Genomic DNA, 15,555 nt, shown 5'->3' with positions numbered 1-15,555 from the left:
TATGGAAATTAACTACATTTTTACAGTAGTTTGCAGTTTTTTTTTAATTGTGTACAAATGTGTGTAAAATTATGGACATTATATGTTAATTAGCAATCCAAGTGTTATTAGCACTATGCCAATAATGACAAATGACATTATCATACAGACACATTACTGTATGATTTATACAGTATTTCACATGCTCTCTTAAATTACATACAAACTTAATTATCAGTAATTAAATATGTAGCACATTAAATAAAGTTTTTTTTTAAAGATTTACCGTCACTCTATTATAGGTGCCGTAGATAGGATTGCAAAGATCCAGGACTTAGCCAAAAAATTTGAACATCGACAACTTCTCAGTCCCTCCCCCTTTTCTGCTAAAGCCCAAAACCGTCTCCTAACCCCTCCCCCCCACAAGGGACAATGAATGCGTGTGCAGGAGCAGTGATTGACACGCAGTTAGACTCAATCAGTTAGGCCCTGATTGGTGCATCTGAACAGGGAGCGGTGGATTTTTGCAAATCGCACAACAGGCTGTAGGTGGTGCCAGAGGAGCCAGATTTTTTTTAATGACCTGCTTCATGTAGTTCTACTGGAACATAGGGTCAGTTTCAGCAAATATGACGTTTAATCGTTTAATGGTGTTTGATTGTAAAAATTTAAAAAAAAAATCTGTAAAATAACAGTGTTTTGCTGCAAAACCTTGAATGGAAATGACTGTAAATATGTTGTTTTTGACATTTATTTGAATTTGGGTGTTTTACATTTTTACAGTGTATAATCTGGAGTTTTCCAGCATCATATTCATATTTGTGTTTTTGCATGATGACTTGTGAACATTGTTAGGATCAGCAGCAGCTGAGCTCCTATGTGCAGGCCGGGGCTAGGTTCACACTTTTCAGGAGCAGCAGGGTTATTTGACAGTTTGGGATTGTTTGGACCATTAAAGACAGCACTCTGTACTGCTAGCATACTAATGAGGCCGTCACTCCTAATCAGGAGTCAACAGGAGCCAATCAGGAGCAATTAGAGGAAATTTCCTCCCCAGCTGGGAGATGTGTCTCCACAGTGGCAATGTCACACCAGCATCCAGCTCTCTTTATGGGACACAGCTTGGACCCGCTTACAGGGATTAAAACTGCTCTCTGATGCCTTGTTTACACTGATTCTTTGATCCTATAATAGAAAATCACAGATCTCACTAATTACATATCTGTCTACTAACTTTTTTCTTTTTAGTAGCTTGAATCTCTCACAGTTTCTACCTTCAGTACAAATGTTTCAATGTCATGATGTGCTGACTCTCACATTACAACTTTATATTCTTCTAGTTAATAATATTTATCATATTATTAGCAAATATAAATCCCCACTGATCATAGGCCTACTGGCTTATAGGTAAGGTAGTCACTAGGACTATGGTTAACTGCTCCTTAGATCTTTGCAGGGTAAATCCAGGCAGCTAGCTAGACTATCTGTCCAATCTGAGTTTTCTGTTGCACGGCTAAAACTACTTTTGAACGTATACGTTCCACCAAAACAAGTTCCTTCCCAAGGCTATTTTTCAGAGGCACCGTGGCTCTGTCCCGCGCTTAGCGCCACCCATGACGATTGTGATTGGTTTAAAGAAATGCCAATAAACCAGAGCACGTTTTTCTCCCATCTCAGAATGCTGTGTGGACTACCCAGACCCTCCTCCGCAGCGCTGTGGAGGAAGGTCTCGCAAAGCGAGACTAATATTTTTCTGATAGCCAGTTGCAGAAACTGGTTTAAACTGACTCCTTCTTGGCCTTGAGAGCTGATAAGGGCCAGTAGCTCATCCCCTTCTCTTCTTAAGTGATTCTTAAAGGTGCGCTATGAGTTCCTGCGTGGTTTCAGCGCAATTTCATTATTTGTCTCAAATCGTAGGCATCTCTCCTTGATCTGCTAGCTGCCTGCCCCCTGAATACACTGTGAAAAAGCCCAGTCTTGGGAGACAACACGGGTAAACGTCAAACAAACAGTAGGGCACAGGCTGTGCACCAAAATACAACAAATCATACAGCCAATCACAGACAACATGGGGGGAGGGGCGAGCTTGCTCTGTTTTGTTTTGTTTTTACTTGGAACGCTAACAGAAGTGACGTCATGTAGGAACTCATAGTGCACCTTTAAGAGTCATTGTTCAATTCTCTCAGACTCTGCTGATGAACTGAACGTTCTTTTGCGCAAAGAATAAATACTTGCTTTATTTCAGATCTCACCCTATATGTATTAGAATTTCCACCACAGTCCCTTCTCCCATATCTAGAACTGTTATGAAATGAGCCTTTTTCTTCAAATAAAAAACTAAACAAATGTCATGCTTTATATGTTACTGCCTCTTTGCATCTGCAAACATGAAACCGAACAACATTCGCCCACAGTTAAACTCACTGAAAGAAATAAAGAAAAGAAATGAACCGGGTTCAGCTGACTTTGTTAATATGTTACGTGCAAATGTTAAAACTGAACCAAAAAATTAACCAACATTATGTTTGTAATGTTCTAGTAGCTGCAGGGCCCTACTGGACATTAATATGCTATGAGGAAAATATTTGGTTTAACATAACAATCAATGGTTAAGCCTAATGTAAAGGACAGTACTTGTGTGTTTGCAAGTTTTAGTTTCTTAAACCACATGCAGGAAACAATGTCTCCGGGCAAGTTGTTAATTTCTTCTGTACCAGGCTTAAACAAGACCCCAAAGTAGTGCGCCAGGATTTGAAGCAAATTGAACATAGTGGCCAAACAGTGGACTTGCAACTACGGGCACGTCACATGATGCCCTCTGGCCCAAAAAGATATTCCCCATAGACTTGCATGGCGAAAGATACTTCTGTAAATTAGTGGATACTTTTTTTAGGCGTTACATCCCCGCAAAATGACTTGTTCATCTATCCAAAGTCGATCCATTCAGTCAGATAACGTTTGGAAAGTCTAGAAGAGCCACTCGATTAAATAATTTAATCCCCATTCAAGATAGTGGAGCATTAAACCAAAGTTTCTATAGTGCACATACTCTATGGGCCGCACAGTGAGGAAGCAGCGCCGATTATCTGCGTAATGTTTGGCTCCGTGATGGCTTCATGCTCCACAGAGCAACTCTCATAGGAATGAACGGGGCTCCGCTTCAGATGCTGTTTTCAGTTCTTCTTATAGATCCATGGCTAAAACGTAGCGTAATGTTGTGTGTGCTCAATAACTAACTTCATTTTCAGTTAGCTAATGCACCTGTTGTTAGAAAAGTAACCAACTGATGTGTGTGGAAGGTGTCAATGTGTGCATTTATGTCTTAGCTCAGTCTGATTTTAAATTCTTACGTTATTTTCCCCAGTGGATCTCTCCACATGAAGTCAAACTCACACCAGTGGAGGCCTCTCAGTATTAAGGGGGCCTTATGGAGTTTTTTGTCAGCAAACACAAGTTTTACTTACATTCAGCGTTAGTCACCAAAACACATGTTGTGTATCTAAGGAGCATGACATATGTGTGGAATGTCCTTTGTTATAAAGCATTTGTAGAGTCATTTTTAAAGGTCCCATGACATGCTGCTTTTTGGATGCTTTTATATAGGCCTTAGTGGTCCCCTAATACTGTATCTGAAGTCTCTTTTATATAGGCCTTAGTGGTCTCCTAATACTGTATCTGAAGTATCTTTTATATAGGCCTTAGTGGTCCCCTAATACTGTATCTGAAGTCTCTTTTATATAGGCCTTAGTGGTCTCCTAATACTGTATCTGAAGTCTCTTTTATATAGGCCTTAGTGGTCTCCTAATACTGTATCTGAAGTATCTTTTATATAGGCCTTAGTGGTCCCCTAATACTGTATCTGAAGTCTCTATTATATAGGCCTTAGTGGTCTCCTAATACTGTATCTGAAGTCTCTTTTATATAGACCTTAGTGGTCCCCTAATACTGTATCTGAAGTCTCTTTTATATAGACCTTAGTGGTCCCCTAATACTGTATCTGAAGTCTCTTTTATATAGGCCTTAGTGGTCCCCTAATACTGTATCTGAAGTCTCTTTTATATAGACCTTAGTGGTCCCCTAATACTGTATCTGAAGTCTCTTTCCAGAAATTCAGCCTTGGTGCAGAATTACAGCCACTAGAGCCAGTCCCACAATGAGCTTTCCTTAGAATGTGCGATTTCTGTGTCTGTAGCTTTAAATGCTATTGAAGAGGAGAGGGGGGCACGATGGAGGGTGGGGCTGTGGCCTTGACCAACTGCCATGCTTTGCTTGTTTTCAAACCATGATGTCTCTCTCTTTCTCATGGGCAGGCCAAATTCTCTGGGCAAGCAAAGCAGAGAAAGGGGAGGTAACCTTGCTCCTTATGACCTCATAAGGAGGAGATTCCAGATCGGCCCATCTGAGCTTACTTTTTGTCAGAGGTGGAGCAGGATACCCAGTGCTCGGTTTACACCTATGGCCATTGCTAGCCACTTGGGGACCATAGGCAGGCTGGGGGAATTCATATTAATGTTGAAAATCCTCATAAAGTGAATTTTTCATGCCATGGGACCTTTAAAACATTTTGAATGCAACATTTTACGAGCATGTTTACTTGCTAGCAGTCTTCATCTCAGCCTTTGTTGGTGCGTTGCAGCATATTTAGTGCGTTACGGTTACCTGTAGATGATGCAGGGGAATAGTGTGAGCCCATTGGGAGGACTGTGAATCACATCATTGTGCAAGTGCACAAAATAAACCAGATAGGGACCCAAATCATGGAAAACAGCTTCATAGCTAGAGCTGGGTAGTGATGGTCAAATGAAGCTTAGCGAACCACTGTCTTTATTTTCTGAGCTCACTAGATGGCGCTCTCTGTTCAAAGAAAAAGGTTAAAGGAATGGCAATTCAGTGTTTTTTTTCAGTCATACAAACATTCAAGGCACAATGTGTTTGTACATTTGTCAAAAACGTGTTTACAGCTTTGAGGTAGAGACAGTATATACAACAAAACAACAATAAAGAAAATAAAATACTAAGGGAAAATAAAGACAGTGGTTCGCAAAGCTTCATTTGACCATCACTAGACCTGGGTATAGTTAAAAAACATTCAATAACAGTGCCGATACTAGTACCGTGACTTTGATACTGGTTCCTCAACGATACTTTTTTCAATATCAATTTTATAAAACAAAAAGGAATTACAACATCACACATTACGGCACAAATCATTTGATCTACTTTTCAGCTCCTACTACGTAACGTAGAGTTTTTCCTGAGTGTGTCTACGACATCTAACGTTAGACAGCCAATCAGCAGCATTATAAGATCTTGGTAGAAGCATGCTGCATGCTTATTGGGGCACTGACACTGATGAGATTTACTCCTTAGGTATGGAAATTGTGTATCAAATGACGAGGCATTTTTCGATAGTTTAGAGGCAATTCAGTCCGTGCCTAAAAGGTATTGATTTTGGTACCCAGCCCTATTCTTAGCACAACTAGAGGTCAAAACCTCCACAGGGAACCTTTAAGGGGGTAACAGTTAACTGCTCCTCAATAAGCAGAAGTTGTGTGGTTTTTTGCAAGTACATAACAAAGAATATAATAAAATAAACATGATTGTGTCAAATGAATTTAGAGACAAAGTGAAATTCCTCTCCTATTTAGTTTTGACTTCACCTCACATCCTGCTGTTGTGTATAGCCTCCATTAAGAGGCGTAAGCAAAATACCACAAAAAGTTCATGATCAAAATAATATCTGACAGGGAAGCAAGGATGCAAGTTAAATTTGTATGATGTTTACTGCGTTCTTGGCATGTTAGGAGGTAATGGAGTATATTAGGTAAGCACAAGTGCACACTCGCTTTTAAAGGGTTTTTTAGTCCACTTCCTCTCACCACTAACTGGTTGAGAAGAGCCCCAGATAAGGCAAATCCTCTTTGCAAACTGAAGTGTGTTGAAGCAGGAATTAGAGTGAGCCACATGTGTTTCAGACACGGTTATACTAGTGTCATGAAATATCCGCTCATTACATATGTGAAGCCATGTGAGTAAGGATGCTTATGCATGACAACGTGCATGTGCATATTCACACAACATATGCAAACAAATATTCGGCACAAACACCATACATACAATATATGGGCAGATACTTGGCTATGAACTGTTTGAGTTTCTTCAGACAGACACATAACTTATTGAATCACTGGTTGAAGTCCCTCCAGGCTCGCTCTTGTTGGGCACAGACAATCTGGCTGAGCATATTGTATGGGCCAGCCAAAGAGTGGATGAGCAGGACACATAATACTTCAACCCCCTTACACACACACACACACACACACACACACACACACACACACACACACACACACACACACAAACACATCTTGCTCGGTTCCCCCCTGATGCCCATGGGAGCTCAGCTGTTGCCTGGGAGCTACAGCTTCTGCCTGCTGCCTGGCACACTGCTACGTGCTCTCAGGCTGCCATGTAGTGTGCTGGAGCAGAAGAGCTAGATGTCTTCAGATGGCCCGGCAGATGGAGTTGTGTTTTTTTCGCCTTTGACACTGTAGCCTGAAAGAGAAGGCTTCTCCTCGCCCTGGGGCTGTCTGTGCCTTCATGTAGTCCAGCAGTCAAGTTTTGACAAATTTCTTCCGATGCTGGCGCTACTCTGTTTTCTCTTAATCGCAGCAGGGGGAGCTCACCCCAAGAGAGCTGCAGCCACATGTTGAGAAGCAAAGATCAGATCAACATCAGCCAATAGATGTTGGTAGTAAGGTAGATGTTTTGTGATTGGCTGATCACTATTTCAAACGATGGATTCCCAACTGGGTAAATGGTGCATGTGTTCAGGCAGGCTGTTCGTCAAATAGCTACGTAATAAAATATGCACATAATGTTGTCAGACACGTAGAATATTAATCTGAGCCTGTCAGCGGCAGAACCAGCACTTTTGTGAAGGTAAATACAAGCTGCACTATGGCCCTAATAACTTACATTGTAGCTTGGTTCACCGCTGCCGACTGCCGCGATCTCGCTTAATACCGGACCAATGTCAAAGACTGTTGTTCCCATCAGTCACTTAGACACAAAAACATAGGATAATAGGGCCAAGGTTGAAAAAAACAGTAGTTACCACTTTAAGGATTTAATATGCCACATTTTAACATTAAAACATGATTTATAAATACATGAATATGCCAACAATTTTTATTTTAGTATTTTATGCACCATTAAATGGTGTGTGAAGGCTTAAGGCTTCCCTACACGTTATTGTAGGTCCAGATTATTTTTGCAACAAAATGTTATACAATATATGTAGTAAGGGGTTCCTGCTCCGTCTCTTTTTCAGCTAAGGGGTCCTTGGCCTAAAAAACATTGAAGACTCCTGGTATAGAGAGATAGAGAACAAAAGACCAGATATACTCCAAAACAGATGCAAACAGTGGAGGTTTATACTACAATTAATGTCTGCATACACGTGTTAACCCATGTTTGTCAGCGTGTATGGTCCACGCTTACAGTCCAAATGCATGTTCCCCTCAGTCATACAGTTGGGCTGAACACGGACTGTCCTCTCAGACTTGGGCAGATTGAACATGAGGACCCTTGGGTCCACGCAGTGATGTGTTGTGAGTTTTTTGTTTTTTCCATAACCACAATCACTCCCAAACCTTTTCTTTTATTGCCTAACCCTAACCAGTCATTATCCAAAGTGTTTAGTTTTCTATTACCATGCCTTAACCATATTTTATTTGCCAAAAGCAAAATCTTTCTCTGACCTCAACTATGCTACAGTTGTGATGTATAGAAAAAATCATTTAAAAATGTTGGCTCTGAGTATAACAAATAGTTGGCACTGAAAACACACCTTTTCTACCATCAGTCAACCAGGACTGAATTTCTAAGGATTGTAACTTTATTAAAATGAAGGAGTCTTTGTGTTTGGATGGTGTCACTACATGCACGCAGCAGTGATTCTCAAATGTCCTTAGTTGATCCACTTTAGTTCCAGGGGCCAGGGCTGCAGTCAAGACCACCTTTGTTGAGTCCAAGACCAGGACTAGTCGAGACCAAGTCAAGACCGAGTCCATTGAGGTTCGAGTCCAAGACAAAACCGAGTCCAAAAAGGTTAGAGTCTGAGTCAAGACCGAGTCCAGAACAGAAAAAATCTCCGGGAAAAGGCACGACATGTGTGTCTCCATTTCAAACATCACTGCAGATTGACTGCTTTTAGAAGCAGAGGGTGATTGTGGGCGACGATACTGTCGTGGTTAGCTCCCAGAAACTCTACTGCCAAAGTTGCTGGCTGGCTCGGCACTGTTAGTTAATGTCCGCTGGTATACGTACAGCGAGTACGTATATACGTATGTAGCCAGTCAGCTTTGTGTGTAACGTAACAAAAACCCACTCATCTCGTAGGAGCAAAGCTTAATATTTCATTCAATTAAATGATGGTACAAAAGGAGCACTAACGCCACAGGTCTTATGTTGACAACGTGGACGCAGATATGGGAAACTCCGAAGGCAATCGTAATATTTATCTAGCAGGCTAGGCTAACGCTGCTGCGCTAATGTTAGCAAACGTCAGCGTAGCGTTAGCTAGCTGTATAAACTTGTGAAAAGCCGAACAATATCCCTATCCAAGCTGTGTTTCACTTTCCCTCCAATATTATTATGAACATAATAAAGAAACCTGGACTCGATCGAGACCAAAAGCCATATTTGGCAAGACCAGTGGCACAGACCGAGACAAGTCCAAGTCCAAATTCCAGCCAGTCCGAGACAAGTCCGAGACCATAGAAAAACAGTCTCGAGCCCGGACTCGAGTCCAAGACTGGACTTGAGTACTACAGCCCTGCCAGGGGCCCATGAAGAATTTTAAAATAGTAGTTGTTGTCATTGATGTTGAAAATAGTGCTGTGAGTGAACTTATTACTGCAATTGTACACAGCACATGATATGATATGTAATGATGATGTGATATATTATATAGTAGTAATCTTTATTTTGGACTGGAAGCCCCAAAGAAAGTTGGACCATAGTTTGAGAAGCGCTTCTATATTGATGCTCACAGACTTTTCAGCCAAGCCACAGTTTCTTTACTCCTCCACTGCTGAAGTCAAATCTAGTCAGTTTAGTTTTTTTCCTTTTTTCCCCCCTTTTTTTCCGAGGGTGAGGACAGTGTCAGCTGGGCTGCTACTGTCTGTCACTATGGAGATTATGGAAATGATTTGTCAGTTGTGTGTGTGTGTGTGTGTGTGTGTGTGTGTGTGTGTGTGTGTGTGTGTGTGTGTGTGTGTGTGTGTGTATCTGTGTATCTGTGTGTGTGTGTGTCTGTCTGTGTGTGTGACTGTAAAGCAGTGTAGGAGACAGTGTTTATAGCTGACTAGTCATGTAGGCCAGCTCCAGTGTAAAGCTCTCGGGGGCTTGAGGAGTGGAGGCAGTATGGCTGACCTGCATTCTGCTCTATAACAGTACTGTATTATCAGAGACTGAACCATTCAGTCTCTCCGGACACTCCTGTCTTATTTGACTCTGACCTCCCTGCTTTGTGTGTGTGTTTCTTCCCCAACACAGATGCAGACGAGTCCTCGACGTTTGTGACCGGCATCGTTTTGTACAGAAACCTGGGCAGCATTCTGAATCTGCAGAGGTAAGACTGAATGCTGACTGTTTTACCACTGACAGATTAGAAGCTTGGATTTGATTGTTAACCAGGTTATCCTGTGGCCATGAAACTCCATTAATATCAGGGGAAATTAGAGGGGGGGCATTCAGACATGGAAGCCAGGGAACACAAATGTACGATACGGAACGCTTAACAGGAATGCAGGAGAATGGATTTGATTTTTTTGTTCTACACTACTTGGCCATTATAGTACAATAGAGGGTACAAGGAAAATGTTAAATGAATGTTGCATAATGTATTTCACAGCTTTAATAAAAAAAACAACAACTATAAAACATCCTGAGTTCTGCTTACTAGGTTTTTCTGAAGCTTTCAATGCAGTGTGTTTTAGTTTAACAACTGAACAGACCATGACAGATATGGAAATATCTCAACAACTATTATTGCCATGAAGATTTGTACAGACATTCATGGGCCCCAGAGAATGAATCCTACTGACTTTGGTGATCCCTTGGTATTTCCTCTAGCACCAGCAGCAGGTTGACATGTATGCTTTTAAGTGGAATGCTTTAAAAACGATTAAACGGATCGCTAGGTCCACTTTCCAAATCCATTCTGTACAGACATTCCTCTCAGGATGAATTTGAATTCCTTTAGTGATCTTCAAGACTGTAACTTAGAATTTGGTTTATGAACAAATAACTACAAAACACTGCCATCAACCTACGCTCTTTTGCTTAGTGCTGATTAAAATGCTAACAGGTTAGACTAATGCCGACCCTACACCAAATTACTTTTCAAGCAATTCCACTGTCACAGACTAATTTCCAATATCTGAATGAAATCCTGAGAGTCTTTCTAGAGTCGGGGCACTCCGTAGTCTCAATCGCTTGGTATAAAGTGGTCATAAAACTCAGATATAGTCAGTCTTTTTCCTGTCTTGATGATCCGACAAAATCAAACGTGTTTGATATTATCGTACGTTTTAAGTCTTGATAGTGAAGTTAAATCATGTGACCATTGTCAATAACCAATGGGTGCGCTCCCTCCAGCACCAAACAGGAAGCAGCAAACAGCTAGAGCCAGTGTTGTTTATTGTTGCTATGGATATAAACGCTAAAGAGGGAAAGTTGCTGTTTTCAACCCTTCTGAAGCGAGTCATCCAAAAGGAGTTTTACCGGCAGATCAACACAGACCTCCGGGTACTGGAGACATTCATCTGCATGTATGGCAGAACAGAAAATCTGCAAACTTTCTCTTGAGTTACCAGCTAACGCTAGCGGTAGCTAGCTAGTTTGGTTAAAGTTGTCAAAGCAAATCTAGGTATAGTGTTGCAATGTGTGACCCTGTAAGATCCTCAGTCTTTACATATTATGACAGTCTTTAACATTAGATGTCTTTAGATGTGAGATGGTGTCAGACACTAGTCTTTTCAAAGTCTGTTCACAGTATCCAGTGTATGGTAGGCATTAGATGAAAATTATATCAAATCATCATCTTGTTATCATTATCTTTGTGAGCATGTAAGCAAACCAATTGGTTTAAAGGTGAAAGAATTTTGGTCGCATAGATCACATACCAACTCAAAACAATGACTATAAAACAGGGTCTGACATAAGCAATGGTCCGGGGCCTTTAAAAACTTATTTTGGGCAAGTTAATTGGACAGTCGCTGGCCCATTTGGGCCATTTACACTAAATAAAACACTGTTACTTTAAATATCTTATTTTTGCCTGATCAGCATGTCTTCTCTTGTCTCTCTTTATGTCGCATGATTTAAGAATTAGTTCTTAAATCATGCGACATAACACATATACAAAAACATATTACAATGTTTTTTATTACTCTTTGATAACCAAAATAGACAATAATGATCATCGACATTGAATGTTTTACATAGTGTGTGAAGGCAGCAGTGTGAATTTCTTTCACCTAAATTAACAGACATTATATCGTATTGGTCCGAATATAAGACGACCCTTATTATAAGACTACCCCCTCTCTTTCAAGACTCATTTTTGGAAAAATACTTTTTGAAGACCACGTCTTTTTTTTATAAAGAAAATAATTTTCTTTGAAAATAATTCTAATACAAACGCATTGAATATAAAAGCTAGGCTGTTGTTTTTAACATCTTTTAATTAAAATAAAATGTTCAATATCTTTTTAGATGAAAGTGTCACATTGAAATGAATGGTAAATATTTCGAAGGCCTTCAGCCAAATGACTGCTCTGGTAATGGGCATCCCATCATTCCGTTTTTCAGTCACGTAATCACACAATCCTGTCAATCTCTTGGAAGTAAGATGTTCTCTGGCTGTTTGCATTTTTAGAAGTTGTACTTCCGTTCTAACTAGACCCCATATATAATTCAGATGTATTTCCAGGAAGAAAAAAATCTTATATGTCTTATATTCGGACCAATACGGTAATAACTACAAATGATTAGATTGCAAATCCACCAAATTAACTGAATTTATATTTGTAGATGCCGAATAGGCTTTTTGTTTGTTGTTTAGATAAGTCATATACGATTAAGAAAATAACAATTTGCAAACGATTTTCCCCCTCTTTTTTTACTGGGCCAGTAAACATATGCAAGCGGCCAGTAAAAATCTGATGGCCTGGGCGCCTGGTTAGCTCACCTGGTAGAACAGACACCCATATATAGAGGTTTACTCCTTGACGCAGCGGCTGTGGGTTCTACTCCGACCTGTGTCCCTTTGCTGGATGTCATTACCCCTCTCCCTCACCTTTCAAGTCTAAGCTGTCCTATCCATATAAAGGCCTAAAATGTCCAAAATAATAATCTTAGGGGCAAGTGGGTGAAAAATGTTATATTGGACACTGTAGAATATTAGAATGTGCAAAAAATCCTTTAAAAAACCAGCTTCACGTTGAAATATAGTCACATATGCTGTATACAGTAACTGTTGAACCATATCCCTGGTTCTACTAGTGTTATGGATTGTCACGGCAGAGTCAGGGCATTTGAAATCAGTGCTGCAGTGAATGCTCCTAGTTAAATGAAAACAAGGATTTAATGCAGAAACAGCTACGAGCAGTGGGTGGCCTCATGTATGTCTTTTATCTCCGTGAGTAAAGGGATTTCTTGGAGGAAGTTGCTGCTGTTTTTTGATCATGCAAAACATGCAAGAATTAAATCCCCCTTCCAATACCATGGATATAGAGCCATTGGCCAGCCATGCCAAAACACTTATATATGCACTTCAATATTCAATGGAAAATAATCTCAACGTGGTGTCAACATAAAACACAGCGCTTTCAAGCCGGAGAGCCGAGTTCACTTCACGGCGAAAACAAAATACTTTATCCCAGGAACCGCCATTCGTTCCTCGGTAGTGTTTTTATCCAAACCACCATCTTTTTTCCTGAATTTAACTAGTCGTTTTGGTGCCTAAACCACACTGTCATCGCCGCATGACGCTCACTTTTTCTGGCTAAACTCCACTACCACGGCCCCTGAAAGGACCATCATCTGGCGGTGCCTGTAGCCAGCTCACAGTCACCTATTGGCGGCTAAACAATTGCCGCTGGTAGCCAGGGTCCTGGAGCTCTGTAGTGGCTAAATACAGCCAGCAACTGCTGCTCGGATTTTATCGTTCTATAGCACTACGTGTTCCCATTACAGGGCTTTACTTAGTTTAAAAGTCTTCTAATTTATGTTTAGAATATATGATCTATTGGTGAAGTCGCTAAAGTCGATAAAAATAATTCAGCAGAGGCAGGGATATGTAGACCAGAAAGGGGGTAATCCCACGCATCCCCCCCCAGGAAATCACACCCTGGGTGTGTCTGTGAGTAACAGCCTGTTATCAATGCCTGTGGTTGTGGTGGTAAGGAGCGCCCCATTATGATAATGTGGTACTAGCACGTAATGAACTGGTAATATAACATACGGAAACAGGGAAATGAAGCAGACCCTCGCTCTCATCAGTCCTCCCACATGTTTGTTCTGAATCTTTGGATTGCTGCTTCCCTCCATACCTCTCAGCTCTACTCATATTTTTCATCCGTGTCTCCTCTCCTTTTCTGCATTGGATTCTCCCCTCAAGTAAAAGGAGATAAGTTTGAGGCAAGAGACTAGATGACACAAACATTTAAGTTGACTGATTGTGCTTTGGAATGGCGAGAGGGCGATTGTGCATACAGGATACAGTGATGATGTGAGGAACTGGAAAACGGAGCATGGGCTGTTGAACATGTTTGGCCGACTGGAAGCTTTCAGTGTCAGTTCTTCCAGTGGCAATTCACTTCTACCTGATTGTTTCATTCCACATGATTGATAGTACCTATGAAAAGCAGAAATTGTAATGCATACTAAACAGGCAGAATGTAATGTAAAATAGAATGCCCCAAATGTGTGATAAGATACGTTATTGAAAAACAATGTGGACTGCTTCAGATGCTAGACAAATCCTTGAAACTCTTTAGGGTTTACTTGGCTGGTAGGGTTATATGTTTGCTCTGGAGCAGAGCACAACGATTCTGGCGAGCTCATCAGAAGCAAATGAGTCAGTAATCTGTTAACATGTTTTATTGTTGAATAAGTATTTGAGGTGATTCTGATGCTTATGTATAAGCAGACTGGACACTGTTACTTTTACTGTTTAAAGTGGCTCCATCAAAGTGCTTTAGCATTTTGTGACAAACTTTACTAAACTAAAGGCAATGTCAATCTGTTCAAATCTCACTTGTGGGTCTTGTTTCCTTTAATGCACTCGTCTGGATGTCATTGTTTGCAAGTCTTCCTCAACCAATTTCAAAATATTTACTAGCCATGTGGCTCAAAGAATGTCAGGCAAAAGTTTGGACACCTTTTTTCATTCACTTGAATGGGAAAGCATGTCCAAACTTTTGACTGGTACTGGATGTCAGTCAGGCGGTTAGTTGATATTTCCACCACTTTGGTCCATTGTGAATATCTAAGCGTCTATTAGATGGATTACAGCAACATTTTGTACATTCATGGTCCCAAGTGGACGAATCCTAATGACTTTGGTGCTCCCTTGGCTGCTGCTGTAGCGCCACTGCAAGATGGTTATGACCGAAATGTCTAAACTACTGTTGGATGGATTGCTAAGACATCTGACACATACCCAGACGATGAGTCTATATAATTTTGATCTAGCGCCACCAGCATGTCAACGTATTCACTTATGTGAAATATCTAATCAATCTACCAGATGGACTAACGCAGCAAGTTATACAGACATTTATGTATTCCAAATTATGTATTTAGTGATATGGCAGGTTTACATTTTTGGCTTAGAGTCAAATGTTTTGACAATTATGGGATTGCCATAACATTTGGTAGAGTCATGGTCCCCATGGGATACATTCTAATAATGTTGGTGACTCCCAGCAGGTCAAAGGCTACATTTACTATTTATTAACGTTTTGGTTTAAAATCTAATATCTTTTGCGACATTTACACCTCGCATTCACACTGCTCTGGTGTTTCAGAGCCCCGTTTTGGTTTGGAATCTGCGGGGTTGTGTTGCAGTCTCAGCAACCGCCAACAGAGACCTTTGGCATCACCAACCTTTGGCAACACACGCCAATGTTTCGCCTCCCTGATTGGATTGGATCTTGACGTCTCGTTCTCTGAGACTAAGCTACTAACGTTACCATGGCAACTACCAGCAACCTGTTTACCCTGGCACGTGCATGCCCAGTATGCGAGAATGTTGATGAGATATTTTGGTTTGTTAGTTTAAACGGAGATTACGGGAGATTACTTTTTCTACGGGAGCTCAAAACACTTGTATGCACAGAGATCGCTTTTGGCTCAAAAGTCTGCTTAAAAAACTAAACGTACCAATGTAAATGTAATCAAAGTTCTAACTTATCCAGTGAAACGTCTACTAGAGCGATCAGCAATTTGGAACAGATATGCATTCAAGACAATATATCTTAATGACTTGGGTGATCCTTTGAC

The 15,555-nt window shown here is 40.7% G+C and overlaps 1 protein-coding gene across 12 annotated transcripts in view; it reads left to right on the top strand.

Annotated features, from left to right (window-relative positions):
• Positions 1-15,555, top strand: part of adgrb1a (adhesion G protein-coupled receptor B1a) — a 215,833-nt gene that overhangs the window by 129,537 nt on the left and 70,741 nt on the right. For all 12 annotated transcript variants that reach the window (XM_039805661.1, XM_039805658.1, XM_039805650.1 and 9 more), the window contains one exon: positions 9,541-9,616. In XM_039805661.1, coding sequence (XP_039661595.1) covers positions 9,541-9,616 — 76 coding nt within the window. The remainder of the gene's footprint in view (positions 1-9,540; positions 9,617-15,555) is intronic.

The sequence above is a fragment of the Perca fluviatilis genome, chromosome 7 (assembly GCF_010015445.1).
Source record: "Perca fluviatilis chromosome 7, GENO_Pfluv_1.0, whole genome shotgun sequence".
Lineage (NCBI taxonomy): Eukaryota > Metazoa > Chordata > Actinopteri > Perciformes > Percidae > Perca > Perca fluviatilis.
Note: the sequence above shows the minus strand (reverse complement) of the source record. Positions and strands in the feature narration are given on the sequence as shown.